Raw genomic sequence first — 17,897 nt, 5'->3', positions numbered from 1 at the left:
GAAAGGCGCTAGAGAAATGCAATTCTTTATCTTTCAGATCCGGTGGTTAAAACGCCTGAACCAGCCGTGTCAGCGAACTCAGCGACGGAGCTCCTGAAACAGGGTGCGGGTGAGTACTCAAACCCCCCTCCCCCTCCACCATGGACAATCAGGCCTCATAGAGGCGGGGTGGAGGGACCACAGGTCGTCCCCAGGCGAGGGAGGGATCCGTAACGCAGTTAGTTAATGTGTAGGTGAGGTCAGAATCCAGCCTGTTTGCGAAGCCTCCAGCAGTTGAGCAGTGTGTTGACAGTCAGAGATGACTAATTCTTTGCTGTTGTGCTTGGGTTGGGTGGTGGGAGTAGCAGCGTTCATTCCCAACGGGCCCCAATTCGCGGCTGCAGTTAATGGCAGCAGAGGTGATCAGAAACCCCGAGCTCAATGTTCCCAGCCTCATGGTGGGGGTGGCGGGTTCGATAATCTAATTTGCCCTCTCCATGGGTGCCTCCACGTTGAGGCGCCTTCAGGGCCTCTGAGCTGCCCATCACGGTGCAGTGACCACCTGGCTGGATGACGCTGCTCAGGCCTGAGTGTTACTGGCCCTCTGACTGGGCTGCCGCCTCGGGAACCCACCCATGTGGACTCCCAGCTCCGCTCGGAGGCTGCCCGCTGGAAGACGGTGCTGCCAGTCTTGGTGCCGGCAGTGCGGCCTCAGATTGCCCACTTGGTCAGAGTAACGGAGCGGACACTGAGCAAGGGGCCAGCCCTCTGTATCTCCCGGGACGGAGAGACAGTGGAGGGTGACTGATAGTCACCTGCCCTCGGGCGAAGAGAGGCTGCAGAGAGAGGCCGGCAGCTGGAGTGAGTGGGCAACAAGACGGCAGGGGGAGGCCAACCTGGAGAAGTGTGAAATCATTCACACAACAAAAGATGTTTGTGTCTTAGGGTGAGGGTTAGGGTTAGGATCCACAGGTCACTGAAAGGGGCAACACAGGGGCTGTTTAGCACAGGGCTAAATCGCTGGCTTTGAAAGCAGACCAAGGCAGGCCAGCAGCACGGTTCAATTCCCGTAACAGCCTCCCCGAACAGGCGCCGGAATGTGGCGACTAGGGGCTTTTCACAGTAACTTCATTTGAAGCCTACTTGTGACAATAAGCGATTTTCATTTCATTTCACAGGTGGAGAAGGTAGTCAAGAAGGCATACGGCATGCTTGCCTTCATTGGCCGGGGCATTGAGTATAAGAATTGGCAAGTCATGTTGCAGCTGTATAGAACCTTAGTTAGGCCACACTTGGAGTATAGTGTTCAATTCTGGTCGCCACACTACCAGAAGGATGTGGAGGCTTTAGAGAGGGTGCAGAAGAGATTTACCAGAATGTTGCCTGGTATGGAGGGCATTAGATATGACGAGCGGTTGAATAAACTCGGTTTGTTCTCACTGGAACGACGGAGGTTGAGGGGCGACCTGATAGAGGTATACAAAATTATGAGGGGCATAGACAGAGTGGATAGTCAGAGGCTTTTTCCCAGGGCAGAGGGGTCAATTACTAGGGGGCATAGGTTTAAGGTGCGAGGGGAAAGATTTAGAGTAGATGTACGAGGCAAGTTTTTTTACACAGAGGGTAGTGGGTGCCTGGAACTCGCTGCCGGAGGAGGTGGTGGAAGCAGGGACGATAGGGACATTTAAGGGGCATCTTGACAAATACATGAATAGGATGGGAATAGAGGGATACGGACCCAGGAAGTGTAGAAGATTGTATTTTAGTCGGGCAGCATGGTTGGCACAGGCTTGGAGGGCCGAAGGGCCTGTTCCTGTGCTGTACTTTTCTTTGTTCATTGTTCTTTGTCTAACGTTTATGATTCTGTGAAAGAATGTTTGAATTAAAAAGAATTATCTCTCATAAAAAACGGCCAGTAGAGTGAGCTAAATACTAAGCCCCAGGTGTACCAGACTTTGGAGGGGAAAGAAAAAAAGAGTCTTCAGGATTTTTTCATGGGAAGTTTAGCTAAGAAGCATTGTGTTTGTGGTAAAACACTTCAAATGGTGACAGGAGTGGGATCATCATTATTAGGGGCTTTCGATCCAGTCACTATGGGGTTAGTTGTTCATGTTGAGCGAATGAAACTTTCTCGCTGTCAATGTCGTGCAGGTTAGGTGGATTGGCCGTGCTAAATTGCCCTTAGTGTCCAAAAAGGTTAGGAGGGGCTATTGGGTTACCGGGATAGGGTGGAAGTGAGGGCATAGGAGGGTGGGTGCTGACTCGATGGGCCGAATGGCCTCCTTCTGCACTGTATGTTCTATGTTCAATGAGATAAGAGTCATCAGAGTGAAGACTTTACAGAGAAATCTCGCTGGCCTTGACAAACCGGCAGATAAAAGCTTTAAAGACATTTTGAGAAAGCTCTTCCATCCCAGACCTGCAGTTATTGCTGAGATACGTGTTTCACTGAAGAGTGCAGCACCAAAGGTGAGGCAGTTTCCCGGCTCCAGGCTGAGTCACCAGAGAATCCCGACAGTGCAGAAGGAGGCCATTTGACCCATCGAGTCTGCACCGGCCCTCCGAAGGAGCACCCTGCCAGGGCCCACACCCCATCCCCACAACCGCACCCAAACCTTTCGGACACACGAAGGGGCAACCTGGCCCCTTGAGCCGGTGCAGATTCAATGGGCCGAATGGCCTCCTTCTGCACTGTAAATTCAATGATAATCTATGATTAATCTAGGACAAAGGTTCGGCACAACATCGTGGGCCGAAGGGCCTGTTCTGTGCTGTATATTCTATGTTCTAAGTGCGACATTGTGACTTGAAAGGTTACCTGGTAGTCCCTTTGCGTGATCGCTTGGTGTGTTGGCTAAGAAATGAGAGAATTCAGCGCAGACTGGAAGCGGAGCACGAGTTGATGTTGAAGAAAGTTTTTGAGGCGGTGCAAAGCATGGAAACGGCAGAGAAAGAGGCTGGGGATTTGAAAGTGCGTTCCAGCAACGCTGGAGTTAAAGTAGTAAAAGCCAGTGGAAGACTTGCTTCCGCTGGAATGGAAAAGACCACCAGGCGGAAACCGGGAAGTGGAAAGCCGCTGATTGTGTGGGGAAAATGGACACATACAGCGTGCGTGTCGATCTGAGGCTGATCGCGGTAAAGCAGAATCACCAGGAGCAGAGCGTCAGAAAGAGCGCACAGACCAAGTCCCGCATTAAAATAAACCGCAGTTTGAAAGGACACATTACTTGGAAACAAAATGAAAAATAATGCGAATCCAGGCAAGGCAGTAAATGACTCTAACGGCGACATGGACTGCACTCGGTCCGATCTGACACCAGCTGACGGATTAAACACTGACATTTCCTTAAATGGTGAAGTGGTTGAAATGGAGTTGACACGGGAGCATCCCTTTTCTATTGCTTCAGAGACGACACGGGGAAGCATTTTCCAAGAAATTCCCATTGGAGAAAACTCTCCTCCAGCTGAACACCGAGACTGGTCGACCTGTGAATCCGGCTGGTCGGCCTGTGGATCCGGCTGGTCGGCCTGTGGATCCGGCTGGTCGGCCTGTGGATCCGGCTGGTCGGCCTGTGAAATCCGGCTGGTCGGCCTGTGAATCCGGCTGGTCGGCCTGTGAAATCCGGCTGGTCGGCCTGTGAAATCCGGCTGGTCGGCCTGTGGATCCGGCTGGTCGGCCTGTGGATCCGGCTGGTCGGCCTGTGGATCCGGCTGGTCGGCCTGTGAAATCCAGCTGGTCGGCCTGTGGATCCGGCTGGTCGGCCTGTGAAATCCGGCTGGTCGGCCTGTGGATCCGGCTGGTCGGCCTGTGAATCCGGCTGGTCGGCCTGTGAATCCGGCTGGTCGGCCTGTGGATCCGGCTGGTCGGCCTGTGAATCCGGCTGGTCGGCCTGTGGATCCGGCTGGTCGGCCTGTGAATCCGGCTGGTCGGCCTGTGGATCCGGCTGGTCGGCCTGTGAATCCGGCTGGTCGGCCTGTGAAATCCGGCTGGTCGGCCTGTGAAATCCGGCTGGTCGGCCTGTGAATCCGGCTGGTCGGCCTGTGGATCCGGCTGGTCGGCCTGTGAATCCGGCTGGTCGGCCTGTGAATCCGGCTGGTCGGCCTGTGAAATCCGGCTGGTCGGCCTGTGAATCCGGCTGGTCGGCCTGTGAATCCGGCTGGTCGGCCTGTGAATCCGGCTGGTCGGCCTGTGAAATCCGGCTGGTCGGCCTGTGGATCCGGCTGGTCGGCCTGTGGATCCGGCTGGTCGGCCTGTGAATCCGGCTGGTCGGCCTGTGGATCCGGCTGGTCGGCCTGTGGATCCGGCTGGTCGGCCTGTGAATCCGGCTGGTCGGCCTGTGAACCCGGCTGGTCGGCCTGTGAATCCGGCTGGTCGGCCTGTGGATCCGGCTGGTCGGCCTGTGGATCCGGCTGGTCGGCCTGTGGATCCGGCTGGTCGGCCTGTGAATCCGGCTGGTCGGCCTGTGAATCCGGCTGGTCGGCCTGTGGATCCGGCTGGTCGGCCTGTGAATCCGGCTGGTCGGCCTGTGAAATCCGGCTGGTCGGCCTGTGAAATCCGGCTGGTCGGCCTGTGGATCCGGCTGGTCGGCCTGTGAATCCGGCGGGTCGGCCTGTGAAATCCGGCTGGTCGGCCTGTGAAATCCGGCTGGTCGGCCTGTGAATCCGGCTGGTCGGCCTGTGAAATCCGGCTGGTCGGCCTGTGAAATCCGGCTGGTCGGCCTGTGAATCCGGCTGGTCGGCCTGTGAATCCGGCTGGTCGGCCTGTGAATCCGGCTGGTCGGCCTGTGAATCCGGCTGGTCGGCCTGTGAATCCGGCTGGTCGGCCTGTGAAATCCGGCTGGTCGGCCTGTGGATCCGGCTGGTCGGCCTGTGAATCCGGCTGGTCGGCCTGTGAATCCGGCTGGTCGGCCTGTGAATCCGGCTGGTCGGCCTGTGGATCCGGCTGGTCGGCCTGTGTATCCGGCTGGTCGGCCTGTGAAATCCGGCTGGTCGGCCTGTGAATCCGGCTGGTCGGCCTGTGGATCCGGCTGGTCGGCCTGTGTATCCGGCTGGTCGGCCTGTGAATCCGGCTGGTCGGCCTGTGAATCCGGCTGGTCGGCCTGTGAATCCGGCTGGTCGGCCTGTGAAATCCGGCTGGTCGGCCTGTGAATCCGGCTGGTCGGCCTGTGAAATCCGGCTGGTCGGCCTGTGAAATCCGGCTGGTCGGCCTGTGAATCCGGCTGGTCGGCCTGTGAATCCGGCTGGTCGGCCTGTGAAATCCGGCTGGTCGGCCTGTGAATCCGGCTGGTCGGCCTGTGGATCTGGCTGGTCGGCCTGTGGATCCGGCTGGTCGGCCTGTGGATCCGGCTGGTCGGCCTGTGAATCCGGCTGGTCGGCCTGTGAATCCGGCTGGTCGGCCTGTGGATCCGGCTGGTCGGCCTGTGAAATCCGGCTGGTCGGCCTGTGAAATCCGGCTGGTCGGCCTGTGAAATCCGGCTGGTCGGCCTGTGGATCCGGCTGGTCGGCCTGTGGATCCGGCTGGTCGGCCTGTGGATCCAGTTCAGCACCGAGATTAGCCAGCCTGTGAATACACGTGGAAACAAATGTCAGTTCAAGCTAAATATGGAGATCAGACAGACTTCTCGCTGTGCAAGGGAATCGCCCACTGCTTATTGGCAGAAACTGGCTAAAAGAAAATTTGACTGCACTGGAATATAATAAATAAAGTACGGGACAACCAGATGTTGCAGTCCTTGTTAGACAAGCATGCTGATGTCACCAAGGCAGCTCTTGGAGTTATTAAACTCATTGAAGCCAGGTTTTCTGTGAAGGCACCTCTGAGGTTCTTCCTGGCAGTACTGCTAAATCCCTGGCACATTTCGGTGAAAGATTACCTGTCACCCTGGATTGTGGTGTGTCTGGATATGATGTTGGAGTTGATAACTCCCACACATGTCCTGATGGCAGTGAAAGGCCCGTTGTTTACACCTCACACACACCGTCTAAGGCAGAACCCATTATGCTCAGATTGAGAAGGAAACTCTTGGACTAATTTATGGAATTACGAAATTCCACCAATAATTCCTGTTAGCTGCGAACCACCGGCCTCGGACCTAGTTGCTTAAGCCAACGGCACGGCCCTGACTCTTGCCACAATATTCCAGGCTATGGGCCAGGTTCGGGAGAATGGGATTAGGTCGGCAGGTCTGTCTTCCATGCGCTGGTGCAGACTCGATGGGCCGAAGAGCCTCTTCGGCACTGTTTTATTCTGTGAGCCTGCAAAGGTGGCCACTGATCCCATCCGCATGTCTTTCCGAAATTACCTTTCACCCCACTGAGAATCATGGAAATGTGGAGATACTTTACAAACCTCTGCTACACCCCAGCTCCGTAACCCAAAGTGAAGCCACTGCTTTCCATGTGAACCAGATAATCTGTTGAGGTGGGTCAAACTCAACTTCAGACGCACAGGGATGCTGTTATCGCCAAAGAACAAAGAAAATTACAGCACAGGAACAGGCCCTTCGGCCCTCCAAGCCTGTGCCCATCATGATGCCCGAACTAAAACAAAAAACCCTCTGCCCTCACTCGGTCCATATCCCTCTGTTTCCTCCCTATTCATGGACCCATCCAGATGCCTCTTAAATGTCCAGCTTAGCACCGAGATTGGCCAGCCCATCAATACACTTGGAATAAAATGTCAGTTCAAGCTAAATATGGAGATCAGACAGCAAAGCTGCCACTTAACGCTGTGCAAGGGAATCGCCCACTGCTTATTGGCAGAAACTGGCTAAAAGAAAATTTGACTGAACTGGGATATAATAAATAAAGTGCGTGGCAACCAGATGTTGCAGTCCTTGTTAGACAAGCATGCTGATGTCACCAAGGCAGCTCTTGGAGTTATTAAACTCATTGAAGCCAAGCTAGAGTTACTTTCCCTCCTCAGTGACAAACACGAGAGTTAGAAAAGCTTCACCTCAGTCACACGGGAATAGCCAAAATGAAAGCACTGGCCACACCGGAATCAAGACATCGAAGACACGGTCAGTGACTGCCTACCAAGCCAAGAAATGAAATCCTCTCCTGCATCTTCCCCAGCACGGCTGGGTTTGACCTGACGCCCGTGGTAGGGATGGTCATGCGGACTGTGCCAGACCGCTTCTCGGACATGAATGAAAATGAAAATGAAAATCGCTTATTGTCACAAGTAGGCTTCAATCAAGTTACTGTGAAAAGCCCCTAGTCGCCACATTCCGGCGCCTGTTTGGGGAAGCTGGTACGGGAATATGTTCTTGATTGTGGTGGATACCCAAACAGCCCATGAAGTCGACAAATTCAACAGATCATTGATGCTCTCCTGTTCACTACTTTTGGATTTCCAGAGCTGATTGCGCCTGACAACGGCACACAGTTCACATCATGCCACTTTGAAACCTTTCGCTAAAACAATGGGATCGAGCAGATCCTCATCCGGCCTTACCACCGCCCCTCGAACGGTGAAGCTGAGCTCTTTGCCCAGACATCCCCATATTGGAGGAGAGGATGCAGAAAGATTGGAAGCTGATGAAAACTTTGATGATGTATCTTAATACTTCATATTCAACAACAGGCGTATCTGCCGCTAAGGTAATGTTTGGAAGGCAACTGCATATCAGAATGGATTTTCAATGTCCTGATTTGAAAGAAAAGATCGGACCTGCTCTTGGAAGGCTTTCTTTCCAAAAGCCTCTTCACAGAGGACCGCAAGTAAACCTGGTTTGTTAACTTTATTTATAAGTGGCATTTGAACTGTACTGGGGTTGCTTTTTAGTGGAGGTGTAGGGCATAAGTTAAAGTTTTTTCCTTTTATTTCAGAACTGTTTAACTGATAATTGTAGAGCCATTTCTTTGATGTTAATGTGGTTAATTCTGTGTTTAAATTAAAGTTTGTTTTAACATAAAAGATACCGATTGGTCAGAATCATCAATCCTGGGGTGAAATATCTTTTCCTCATGGTTTTACAAATAGAACATTGTCAGGGTTTCATCCGGACTCCAAACAGCTGGATCAGTCTGCTTGAGTCAGAAATAAGTGTGGAACACCAAAGTGGCTCCTGGGAAGCATCACCAAGCGTGGGGGACCACTGACCTGTGATGTTGAATCTCCTTGTGGGATCTGGAAGATCACACTGTGCAGCTTATAATAATAATATTTATCAGTGTGACAAGTAGGCTTACATTAATACTGCAATGAAGTTACTGTGAAAAGCCCCTAGTCGCCACATTCCGGCGCCTGTTCGGGTACACAGAGGGAGAATTCAGAATGTCCAATTCACCGAACAGCACGTCTCTCGGGACTTGTGGGAGGAAACCGGAGCACCCGGAGGAAACCCACACAGACCCGGGGAGAACGTGCAGACTCCGCACAGACAGTGACCCAAGCCAGGAATCGAACCCGGGACCCTGATGCTGTGAAGCAACAGTGCTAACCACTGTGCTACCATGACGCCCCAAGGAGAAATCAAATCCAAGGAAACAGACTTCCAGTGATCTTCAGTCACACAGGAAGATTTCCCGGAAATACCTGCTCCAGTTGGTGAAACACGATTTGATTCAGTTTACAAACCTGTAGCTGCAACTGTTGAAGCTGAACAAGTGGGACAGAGAAACCTTCCATTTCCAAGAAAACCAACTGAGCTATCTCAGTCAACACTGCTCGCTAGGCCAAAGCAGATTGTGACGTATGTGGGAATTTTAGGTATTGGATTTTATGTATTTGGTGCAGTAAGGGTTAGTCTTAAAGGGTTAAAGCCTGGGTTACTGTGTCTGTGACTGCTGCATTCAGGTTTTTAAAAATCCTGGTTTGAAAGATTTGGAGCCAGGTGTGCAATTAAGGGGTCGTAAAAAGCTGGCAAGCAGTTTTGTTTGGATTGAGGGGGGTTCCCTGTGGAGTTAATTAGATTTCAGCTTGGTAAAAGTACACAGTTACTGGGTAGGCCAAGGTGTCAGACATTTTGAAGAAAATCAGTGTTAGTTCAGTGTTAGTTGGTGATGTGAGCAGAAGTCAAGCATCTCAGTTCAGTTAAAAGACATGTCTAAAAAAAAAGATATGTCTGTAGATCGATTAGCAGTTTATTTCTGAGCAGTTCAGAAGAATGTAATTGGAAGGTGAGCTGAAACCAGTTGATGCAGCTTCTGAAGTAATACAGCCAGAGTTTCTGCATGGTTCTGACAGGATTCAGATCTTTTCTTTAAAACAGCGTCAAAGGATCTCTTTGTCTCAAAATAGAGTATCCAGGCATCTCTATAAAGCGGGTATTCCTGAGTGCCAACAGGAGATTGAGAGCTGAGATTTGTTTGAGTGGGAATAAAGATAGCAGTTAAGGGTTGCCGCATTCACTGTTGATTAGCATTGTTTAAGGGGTAATTGGAAGATAGTTTCTGGTGTGATGTTTTAATAAACCATATCCCTATCTGGGAGCAAGATGCCCTTTCCTCACACTCTTACAAAATTAAACTAAAATATTGGGGTTTCGGCCCAGTATCTGAGCCAATGTTGACGTCTGGTCTGGGACCAGAATAAAATTTAATATAAGCATCCTGACTGGCTTGTTCCTGACTAAAGGGGCAGAAGATGTGGGCCGGAGTTCTCTGGCCGCGGGGATTCTCTGGTCCTGTCCCCGCCTGCGGGTTTCCCAGCATTGTGGCGGGGCTCGATGGGAAATCCCATTGACAAGCGGCAGAAAGAGAGAATTGCGGTGCCAGCGAATGGCGCGCGGCCGAGAAACACGCGGCAGGGAGGCCGGAGAATCCGGCCCCTGACGTCCGTGTCTAAGGTTTATGCTTTTGTAAAGGCACATTTTAGTTCAAAAGAATTGCTATATTAAAAACCTGTGATAAAAACAACATCCCAGATGTATTCTTATTTAGGAGGGAAAAGAACGAAAGAGACTTCTGGTTTTTCCTCATTAGAAGCGGAGTTCAGAAGCAGATACACGTATGTAGAAGCAGATACACGTATGTAGAAGCAGATACACGTGTGTATGTTGGCATTCTTCATTGTTTCAGGCATTTAAGGGTCATCCTGTGGGACTGACATGTCGGATGGCACAATTCCTGCCCGAAAGGGGCATTATTGAATGAGATGGGCTTTTGTGACAATGGTTTCATGGTCGTCATCACAGTTTTACCGAATTCAAATTCTGCCACTGTGGGATTCGAACCCAGGTCCCCAGAGTGTCTGGATTACTTGTCCAGTGATAATGCCATTGGGCCACCACCTCCGCGGTTCGTTGACTTTCATTGCAAGGGGATTGGAGAACAGGAGTGAAGAATTCTTGCTGCAACTGTACAGGGATTTGGTGAGTCCACATTTGGAACACTGGGCGGAGATTTGGTCTCCAGGTTTAAGCAAGGACACACTGACAATGGTGACGGGACAGAGAAGGCTCACTCGATTGGCCCCTGGGATGAGAGAGGGGGGGTGGCCAATAATGAGAGGCTGAGTAAATGGGGTTTACATTGTCTGGAGTTTCGAAGAATGAGAGGGGATCTCATTGAAACCTACAACATTCTGAGTGGGTTGGGGGCTGAGAGATTGTTTCCGCTGGGCGGGGAATATAAAACACCCTGATACAGTCTTGGGATGTGTGTGTGGGGGGGGGGGGGGGGGTGATCATTTAGGACTTAGGTGAAGAGAGATTTCCTCACTCAACGAGCAGTGAACCCACAGGATTCTGGGGCGTCATTCTCCAACCCCCCGCCGGGTCGGAGAATGGCCGTTGGCCGCCGTGAATCCCGCCCCCGCCGAAGTCTCCGGTACCGGAGATTGGGCGGGGGCGGGAATCGGGCCGCGCCGGTTGGCGGGACCCCCCGCTCAATTCTCTGGCCCGGATGGGCCAAAGTCCCGCCCAGAAATTGCCTGTCCCGCCGGCGTAAATTAAACCTGGTATTTACCGGCGGGACCAGGCGGCGTGGGCGGGCTCTGGGGTCCTGGGGGGGGGTGCAGGGCGATCTGACCCCGGGGGGTGCCCCCAGGGTGGCCTGGCCCGCGATCGGGGCCCACCGATCCGCGGGCGGGCCTGTGCCGTGGGGGCACTCTTTCCCTTCCGCCTCCGCCACGGCCTCCACCATGGCGGAGGCGGAAGAGACTCTCCCCACTGCGCATGCGCGGGAAACTGTCGGCGGCCGCTGACGCTCCCGCGCATGTGCTGCATTTCCGCGCCAGCTGGCGGGGCGGAAATCCCTCCGGCGTCGGCCTAGCCCCTCAATGTTGAGGCTCGGCCCCCAAAGATGCGGAGCATTCTGCACCTTTGGGGCGGCGCGATGCCCGTCTGATTGGCGCCGATTTGGGCGCCAGTCGGCGGACATCGCGCCGTTGGGGGAGAATTTCGCCCCTGGTGCTCCATCATTGAATATATTTGAGGCTGAAATTGACTGGGGTTTGGCCTCTTGGGGAATTTGGGAATGGGGTGTTGAAGCCCCATATTATCCAGGATCGCATTGAATGGCGGAGCCGTCTCGAAGGGCCGGGTGGTCTACTCTTGCTCCTAATGTGTGTTCTTGTGTTCTCAAACACCTGCTGGGTAATTCCACCCTCGGCCTGTCCTCACGGCCAAGTCCCAGTGCTCAGCGTGCGCTGATCTCCGTGTGTTCCTCTCCCTACAGCGTGCAATGTTCTGTTTGTGAATTCTGTGGACATGGAGTCGCTCACAGGACCGCAAGCGATTGCCAAGGCCATCTCGGAGACTCTGCACACCCAACCACAACCAGCTGCAACCGTTGTCCATTTCAAAGTCTCGTCCCAGGGAATCACCCTGACCGACAATCAGAGAAAGTAAGAGCTCGTCGTGTCTTGTACCCTGATTCTCAACCTGATCCTGTGTCTGCGAGTGTAACCGGACACCTGTCTCAGCCTCTTTATATCTATTAGTATCAGGATCTACAATACAACCAGATAGAATCTGAGAAAACTCACAATTTATATTTACATTTTATTCTTTCACGTGGGCATCGCCGGCTGTGCCAGCATTTATTGCCCATCCCTAATTGCCCCTTGAGGGGGCAGTTACAAAGCACCCACATTGCTGTGGGTCTGGAGTCACATGTCGGCCAGAGCGGGCAAGGACGGCAGCTTTCCCTTCCAAAAGGACATTAATGAACCAGATGGGTTTTTACTACAATCATTGATAGTTTCTTAGTCACCATTACTGAAACGAGCTTTATATTCCAGATTTATTAATTTAATATTTTGTTAGTGCCTGAGGTGGGATTTGAACCCATGACCCCGGGGCATTGCGTTGGGCCTCGGGATAACTGGTCCAGTGACAGTACCACAACACCGCCACCTCTCCCGGGGTAGGAAGCTCTCAGTGAGTGTCCTGGTTTGCTGGGGGTCTCTCCCAGCGCCAACACTGAATCCTGATCATTTCCTGTATTTTTTGTTTGTTGTTGCAGACTGTTCTTCAGACGCCACTATCCAATCAGCAGTGTGACATTCTGTGACCTCGATCCCCAAGAGAGAAGGTAAAAGCAGTTATCTGGGCACGTGTGTGTAGTACATGCTGACAGGCGTGTGCCTGTGTCGGGGCAGACTGTACACAAGGCTTTGCACGCGCACCGTGAATGTGTGGTGTGTAACATGCAGCTGGTAATGGTGTATACAGTGTTCTGCTCAGTTTGTTTTCCATGGGTTGGCCTTGTTCATTGAATAATTATTGAAGCTTAGATCTGGTTCTCCTGATTCATGGTGTAAAACCTGTGGTGAGAGAGCAGAGTTCTGGCAGTTTTGGAGGGTGGAGAATTACCTGCACACCCAGCACAGGGTCTGACACCAACAGCGGGGACAGGAAATTGAAGTTGGTCAGCTTCTCAACTGAGTCGGACGCTGTTTTCACACTCGCACGCTCAAACACGCACACACTCAACTTTGCACACACACAAAACACACACAAACTTACACATTCACATTCTCTCTCACACACAACACGCACAAAACACACATACACACACACACAAAACGCACATGCACATACACACACACATGCACATACACACACACACATTAATGCACACACATCTATATAACTCTCAACAACTTCTCCTTTAACTCATCCAATTTTCTCCAAATCAAAGGTGTAGCAATGGGTCCCCGCGTGGGTCCTAGCTACGCTCGCCTGTTTATGGGGTATGTGGAACATTCCTTGTTCCAGGCCTATCCGGGCCCCTCCCACAACTCCTTTGCCGATACATTGATGATCATTTTGGTGCCACTTCATGCTCTCGCCCGGACCTGGAAAAATTCATCAACTTCGCTTCCAGTTTCCACCCTCCATCACTTTCACCTGGTCCATCTCAGACACTTCCCTTCCCTGCCTTGACCTTTCTGTCTCCATTTCCGGCAATAGACTATCCACTAATATCCACTACAAGCCCACTGACTCCCACAGCTATCTGGACTACAGCTCCACCCTGTAAGGACTCCATCCCTTTCTCTCAGCTCCTTCGCCTCCGTCGCATCTGTTCCGATGATGCCACTTTCCAAAATGGTGCTTCGAAAATGTGTTCCTTCTTCCTCAACCGTGATTTCCCACCGACAGTGTGGTGATATACATCACTGTAAGTACACAAAGGGTTAATGTACATACACTACACCTAGCTAGGCACTAGAGGGAGCACCAGAGACATGACACACAGACAGTCAACCAATAGGTCAGTTAGATAGGACACGACCAATGGGCAGTCACGATACACACAGAGGTGACACTACCACAGGAGGGCCTTACACCAACCCATATAAAAGGACACAGCACACATGCTCAGTCTCTTTCCATGGGAGACTCTCAGTGAGTACAGACACAGGGTTGATTGAACATCACACCCACCACGTGGATTGTAGCAGACTGGTTCGTCAGTCTGAGTAGCTATAGCAGGATTAACAGGAGAGTTGAACCCAAGTAGGAGAATTGTTAATAGCTTAATGAACGTGTTAAACCTATCTCCAAGTCTGAACCTTCCTTTGTCAGAGTGCACATCAAGGAAGCAGCTTCTGCTACGACAAGAGCATAACAAAAGACAGTTGTGGACAGGGCCCTCAACAGTGTGCGGTCCATCTCCCGCACCACTACCTTCGCCCCCTCCCCTCCCTCCCAGAACAAGGATAGAGTCCCCCTCGTTCTCACATTTCATCCCACCAGCCTCCGCATGCAAAGCATAATCCTCCGCCACTTTTGCCAACTCCAGCGTGATGCCACCACCAAACACATCTTCCCTTTCCTCTGTCAGCATTCCGCAGAGACCGTTCCCTCCGAGACAATCTAGTCCACTCCTCCACCATATCCAGTACCTCTCCCATCACCCATGGCACCTTCCCATGCAATCGCGGAAGGTGTAACACCTGCCCCTTTACCTCTTCCATGCTCAACATCCCAGGCCCAAAACACTCATTCCAGGTTAAGCAGCGTTTCACTTGCACCTCTTCCAATTTGGTCGATTGCATTCGCTGCTCCCAATGTGGTCTCCTCTATATCGGCGAGACCAAACGCAGACTGGGTGATCGCTTTGCTGAGCACCTTCGGTCTGTGCGCATTCAGGACCCTGACCTTCCTGTTGCCTGCCATTTTAACACAAGACCCTGCTCCCAGGCCCACATGTCTGTCCTTGGCCTGCTGCAATGTTCCAGTGAAGCTCAACGCAAACTGGAGGAACAACATCTCATCTTCCGGTTAGGCCTTCTGGCACGAACATTGAATTCAACAACTTCAGATGATTAGCTCTACCCCATCTCGACCCATTTGTTTTCATCCCATTTCATTTTAACTGTCTCTTACCATTTCTTTCCATTTTATCCACCTTTCCTGACCCTTTCTCCTCTTTGCTTCCCCCTTCCCCTCCCCCACATCTACAGTTCACCCTCTGATGTTAGTTTCTCTGCAGTTTGACCTTTCACACCTGTTGTTCTCGCTGGGGACTCCCATTCGCTCTCTTTCCCCGGGGTTACTGTGGCCATTAGCACCCGGTTTCCCTGGGTTTCTGACTCATCTTTCATTCTCACTCCACAGTGTAAATATTTCCCACTTTCTCTGTCTGTTCGCTTTGACAAAGGGGCATCTGGACTCGAAACGTTCGCTCTTTTCTCTCCCTACAGATGCTGCCAGACCTGCTGAGATTTTCCAGCATTTTCCCTTTTGAATGTGCACATATCACAGGTTCACAAATAGAATCAGACACACACATGAAATGAAAATCGCTTATTGTCACAAGTAGGCTTCAAATGAAGTTACTGTGAAAAGCCCCTAGTCGCCACATTCCGGCGCCTGTTCGGGGAGGCTGGTACGGGAATTGAACCGTGCTGCTGGCCTGCCTTGGTCTGCTTTCAAAGCCAGCGATTTAGCCCTGTGTGCTAAACCAGCCCCACACATTCACACACACACACATTCTCACACATGCACACACAAAACACACAGAGAACACACACACATTCACACACATGCACGCACATTTACACATAGATTCGGACACGCACCCATTCACACACACATTCACAAACATATTCACGCACACACACACACAGACACACACGCATGCGCATATACAAACAAATACACACGCACAGACATTCACACACATGTTCACATACACACATTCACATACGTGCACACACAAACATTCACACACAAACCATACACATTCACACACACCGATACACAAAACACACACACAGACACAAACACACTGACACACATGTAGACACACTCATACACAATCACATACACACTCACACACAGGCAGACACACACAGACAGACATACACACAAGCAGACAGACACACACACAGACATTCACACTTAGACACACATTCACAGTCACACATTCATCAGCATGATGTTCTGCATTGAGGACAGTAATTGGAGTGGGATTATGTCCATCCCCAGCTTTGTCAGTGAAACTGTTTCGCTCCCATTGCTCGAGGCCATCTGACTAACTGATTATCCCATTCAATCTTCTTACTCCGACTCCCTGAACTAGACTGTCCCCCTCACCTTATTGACTATCGCTGTCCTGGTCGCCTCCTCTTTTGTAACCACTGGCACTATGAACATTTAGCAGTGGCAGTGAGAACTCTGTGTAATGCAGCATCGTGACTCAGGAAGGATGTGCTGGCCTTGGAAAGAGTCCAGAGGAGGTTCACAAGAATGATCCCTGGAATGAAGAGCTTGTCGTCTGAGGAACGGTTGAGGACTCTGGGTCTGTACTTGTTAGAGTTTAGAAGGATGAGGGGGGATCTTATTGAAACTTACAGGACACTGTGAGGCCTGGAGAGAGTGGACGTGGAGAGGATGTTTCCACTTGTAGGAAAAACTAGAACCAGAGGACACAATCTCAGACTAAAGGGACGATCCTTTAAAACAGAGATGAGGAGGAATTTCTCCAGCCAGAGGGTGGTGAATCTGTGGAACTCTTTGCCGCAGAAGGCTGTGGAGGCCAAATCACTGAGTGTCTTTAAGACAGAGATAGATAGGTTCCTGATTAATAAGGGGATCAGGGATTATGGGGAGAAGGCAGGAGAATGGGGAGGAGAAAATATCAGCCATGATTGAATGGCGGAGCAGACTCGATGGGCCGAGTGGCCTAATTCTGCTCCTATGTCTTATGGTCGTATTATTCCCTATCCCTGGGCAGAAGTCTGGGAGTTTTTGGAATGCTGTGGTAATCCCTCAAATTCTGACTCTTCTCTATTCCAGGTGGACAAAGACTGACGGAGGAGCCTCGAAGTAAGTTCATTGACCGGTAACTGGGGAAAATGCTCAGTGTTGGTTTACAATAGATCTGTGGGGGTGAGGGCATTCTCACTTCAGATTCTGCAGCTTACATTACACTCTCTCAGAGGTGAGTGTGAGAGAGAGGGGAGTGAGTGTGTGAGAGAGAGAGAGATGTACGTTTCTGTGTGCGAGAGAAGTGAGTGTGTGTGAGAGAGAGGTGAGTGTGTGTGTGAGAGAGAGGTGAGTGTGCGTGAGAGAGAGGTGAGTGTGTGTGTGTGTGTGTGAGAGAGAGGTGAGTATGTGTGTGAGAGAGACAGGGGAGTGTGCGTGAGATAGAGGTGAGTGTGTGTGTGAGTGGGGAGTGAGTGTGCGTGAGAGAGAGGTGGGTGTTTGTGAGAGAGAGGTGAGTGTGTGTGTGAGAGGGGAGTGAGTGTGTGTGAGAGAGGGGAGGGAGTGTGTGTGTGAGAGAAGGGAGGGAGTATGTGTGTGTGAGAGGGGAGTGAGTGTGCGAGAGAGAGGGGAGTGAGTGTGTGTGAGAGAGAGGGGTAGGGGTGCGTGTGTGAGAGAAAGAGAGGGAGTCTGTGTGTATGTGTGCGTGAGATAGAGGTGAGTGTGTGTGTGAGAGAGAGGGTAGTATGTGTGTGTGAGAGAGAGGGGAGTGAGTGTGTGTGTGTGAGAGAGAGAGGGAGTCTGTGTGTATGTGTGTGTGAGAGAGAGAGGGGAGTGTGTGTGTGAGAGAGAGGGGAGTGTGTGTGAGAAAGAGGTGAGTGTGAGAGAGAGAGGGGACGGAGTGTGTGTGTGAGAGAGAGGGGAAGGAGTGCGTGTGTGAGAGAGAGAGAGGGAGTCTGTGTGTATGTGTGTGTGAGATAGAGGGGAGTGTGTGTGTGAGAGAGAGAGGGGAGTGTGTGTGAGAGAGAGGGGAGTGTGTGTGTGAGAGGGGTGAGTGTGTGTGAGAGAGAGAGGGAGTCTGTGTGTATGTGTGTGTGAGATAGAGGTGAGTGTGTGTGTGAGAGAGAGGTGAGTGTGTGTGTGAGAGAGGGGAGTGAGTGTGAGAGAGAGAGGGAGTCTGTGTGTATGTGTGTGTGAGATAGAGGTGAGTGTGTGTGTGAGAGAGAGGGGAGTGTGTGTGAGAGAGAGGGGAGTGTGTGTGTGAGAGAGGTGAGTGTGTGTGTGAGAGAGAGGGGAGTGTGTGTGAGAAAG

The 17,897-nt window shown here is 51.6% G+C and overlaps 1 protein-coding gene across 10 annotated transcripts in view; it reads left to right on the top strand.

Annotated features, from left to right (window-relative positions):
- Positions 1 to 17,897, top strand: part of tns1b (tensin 1b) — a 1,628,779-nt gene that overhangs the window by 1,593,585 nt on the left and 17,297 nt on the right. For all 10 annotated transcript variants that reach the window (XM_072468585.1, XM_072468574.1, XM_072468565.1 and 7 more), the window contains 4 exons: positions 38 to 109; positions 11,605 to 11,773; positions 12,394 to 12,462; positions 16,680 to 16,709. In XM_072468585.1, the coding sequence (XP_072324686.1) occupies positions 38 to 109; positions 11,605 to 11,773; positions 12,394 to 12,462; positions 16,680 to 16,709 (340 nt within the window). The remainder of the gene's footprint in view (positions 1 to 37; positions 110 to 11,604; positions 11,774 to 12,393; positions 12,463 to 16,679; positions 16,710 to 17,897) is intronic.

Source organism: Scyliorhinus torazame, chromosome 2 (assembly GCF_047496885.1).
Source record: "Scyliorhinus torazame isolate Kashiwa2021f chromosome 2, sScyTor2.1, whole genome shotgun sequence".
Taxonomy (NCBI): domain Eukaryota; kingdom Metazoa; phylum Chordata; class Chondrichthyes; order Carcharhiniformes; family Scyliorhinidae; genus Scyliorhinus; species Scyliorhinus torazame.
The sequence above is the reverse complement of the archived record's forward strand: the minus strand, read 5'-3'. Positions and strand labels throughout refer to the sequence as shown.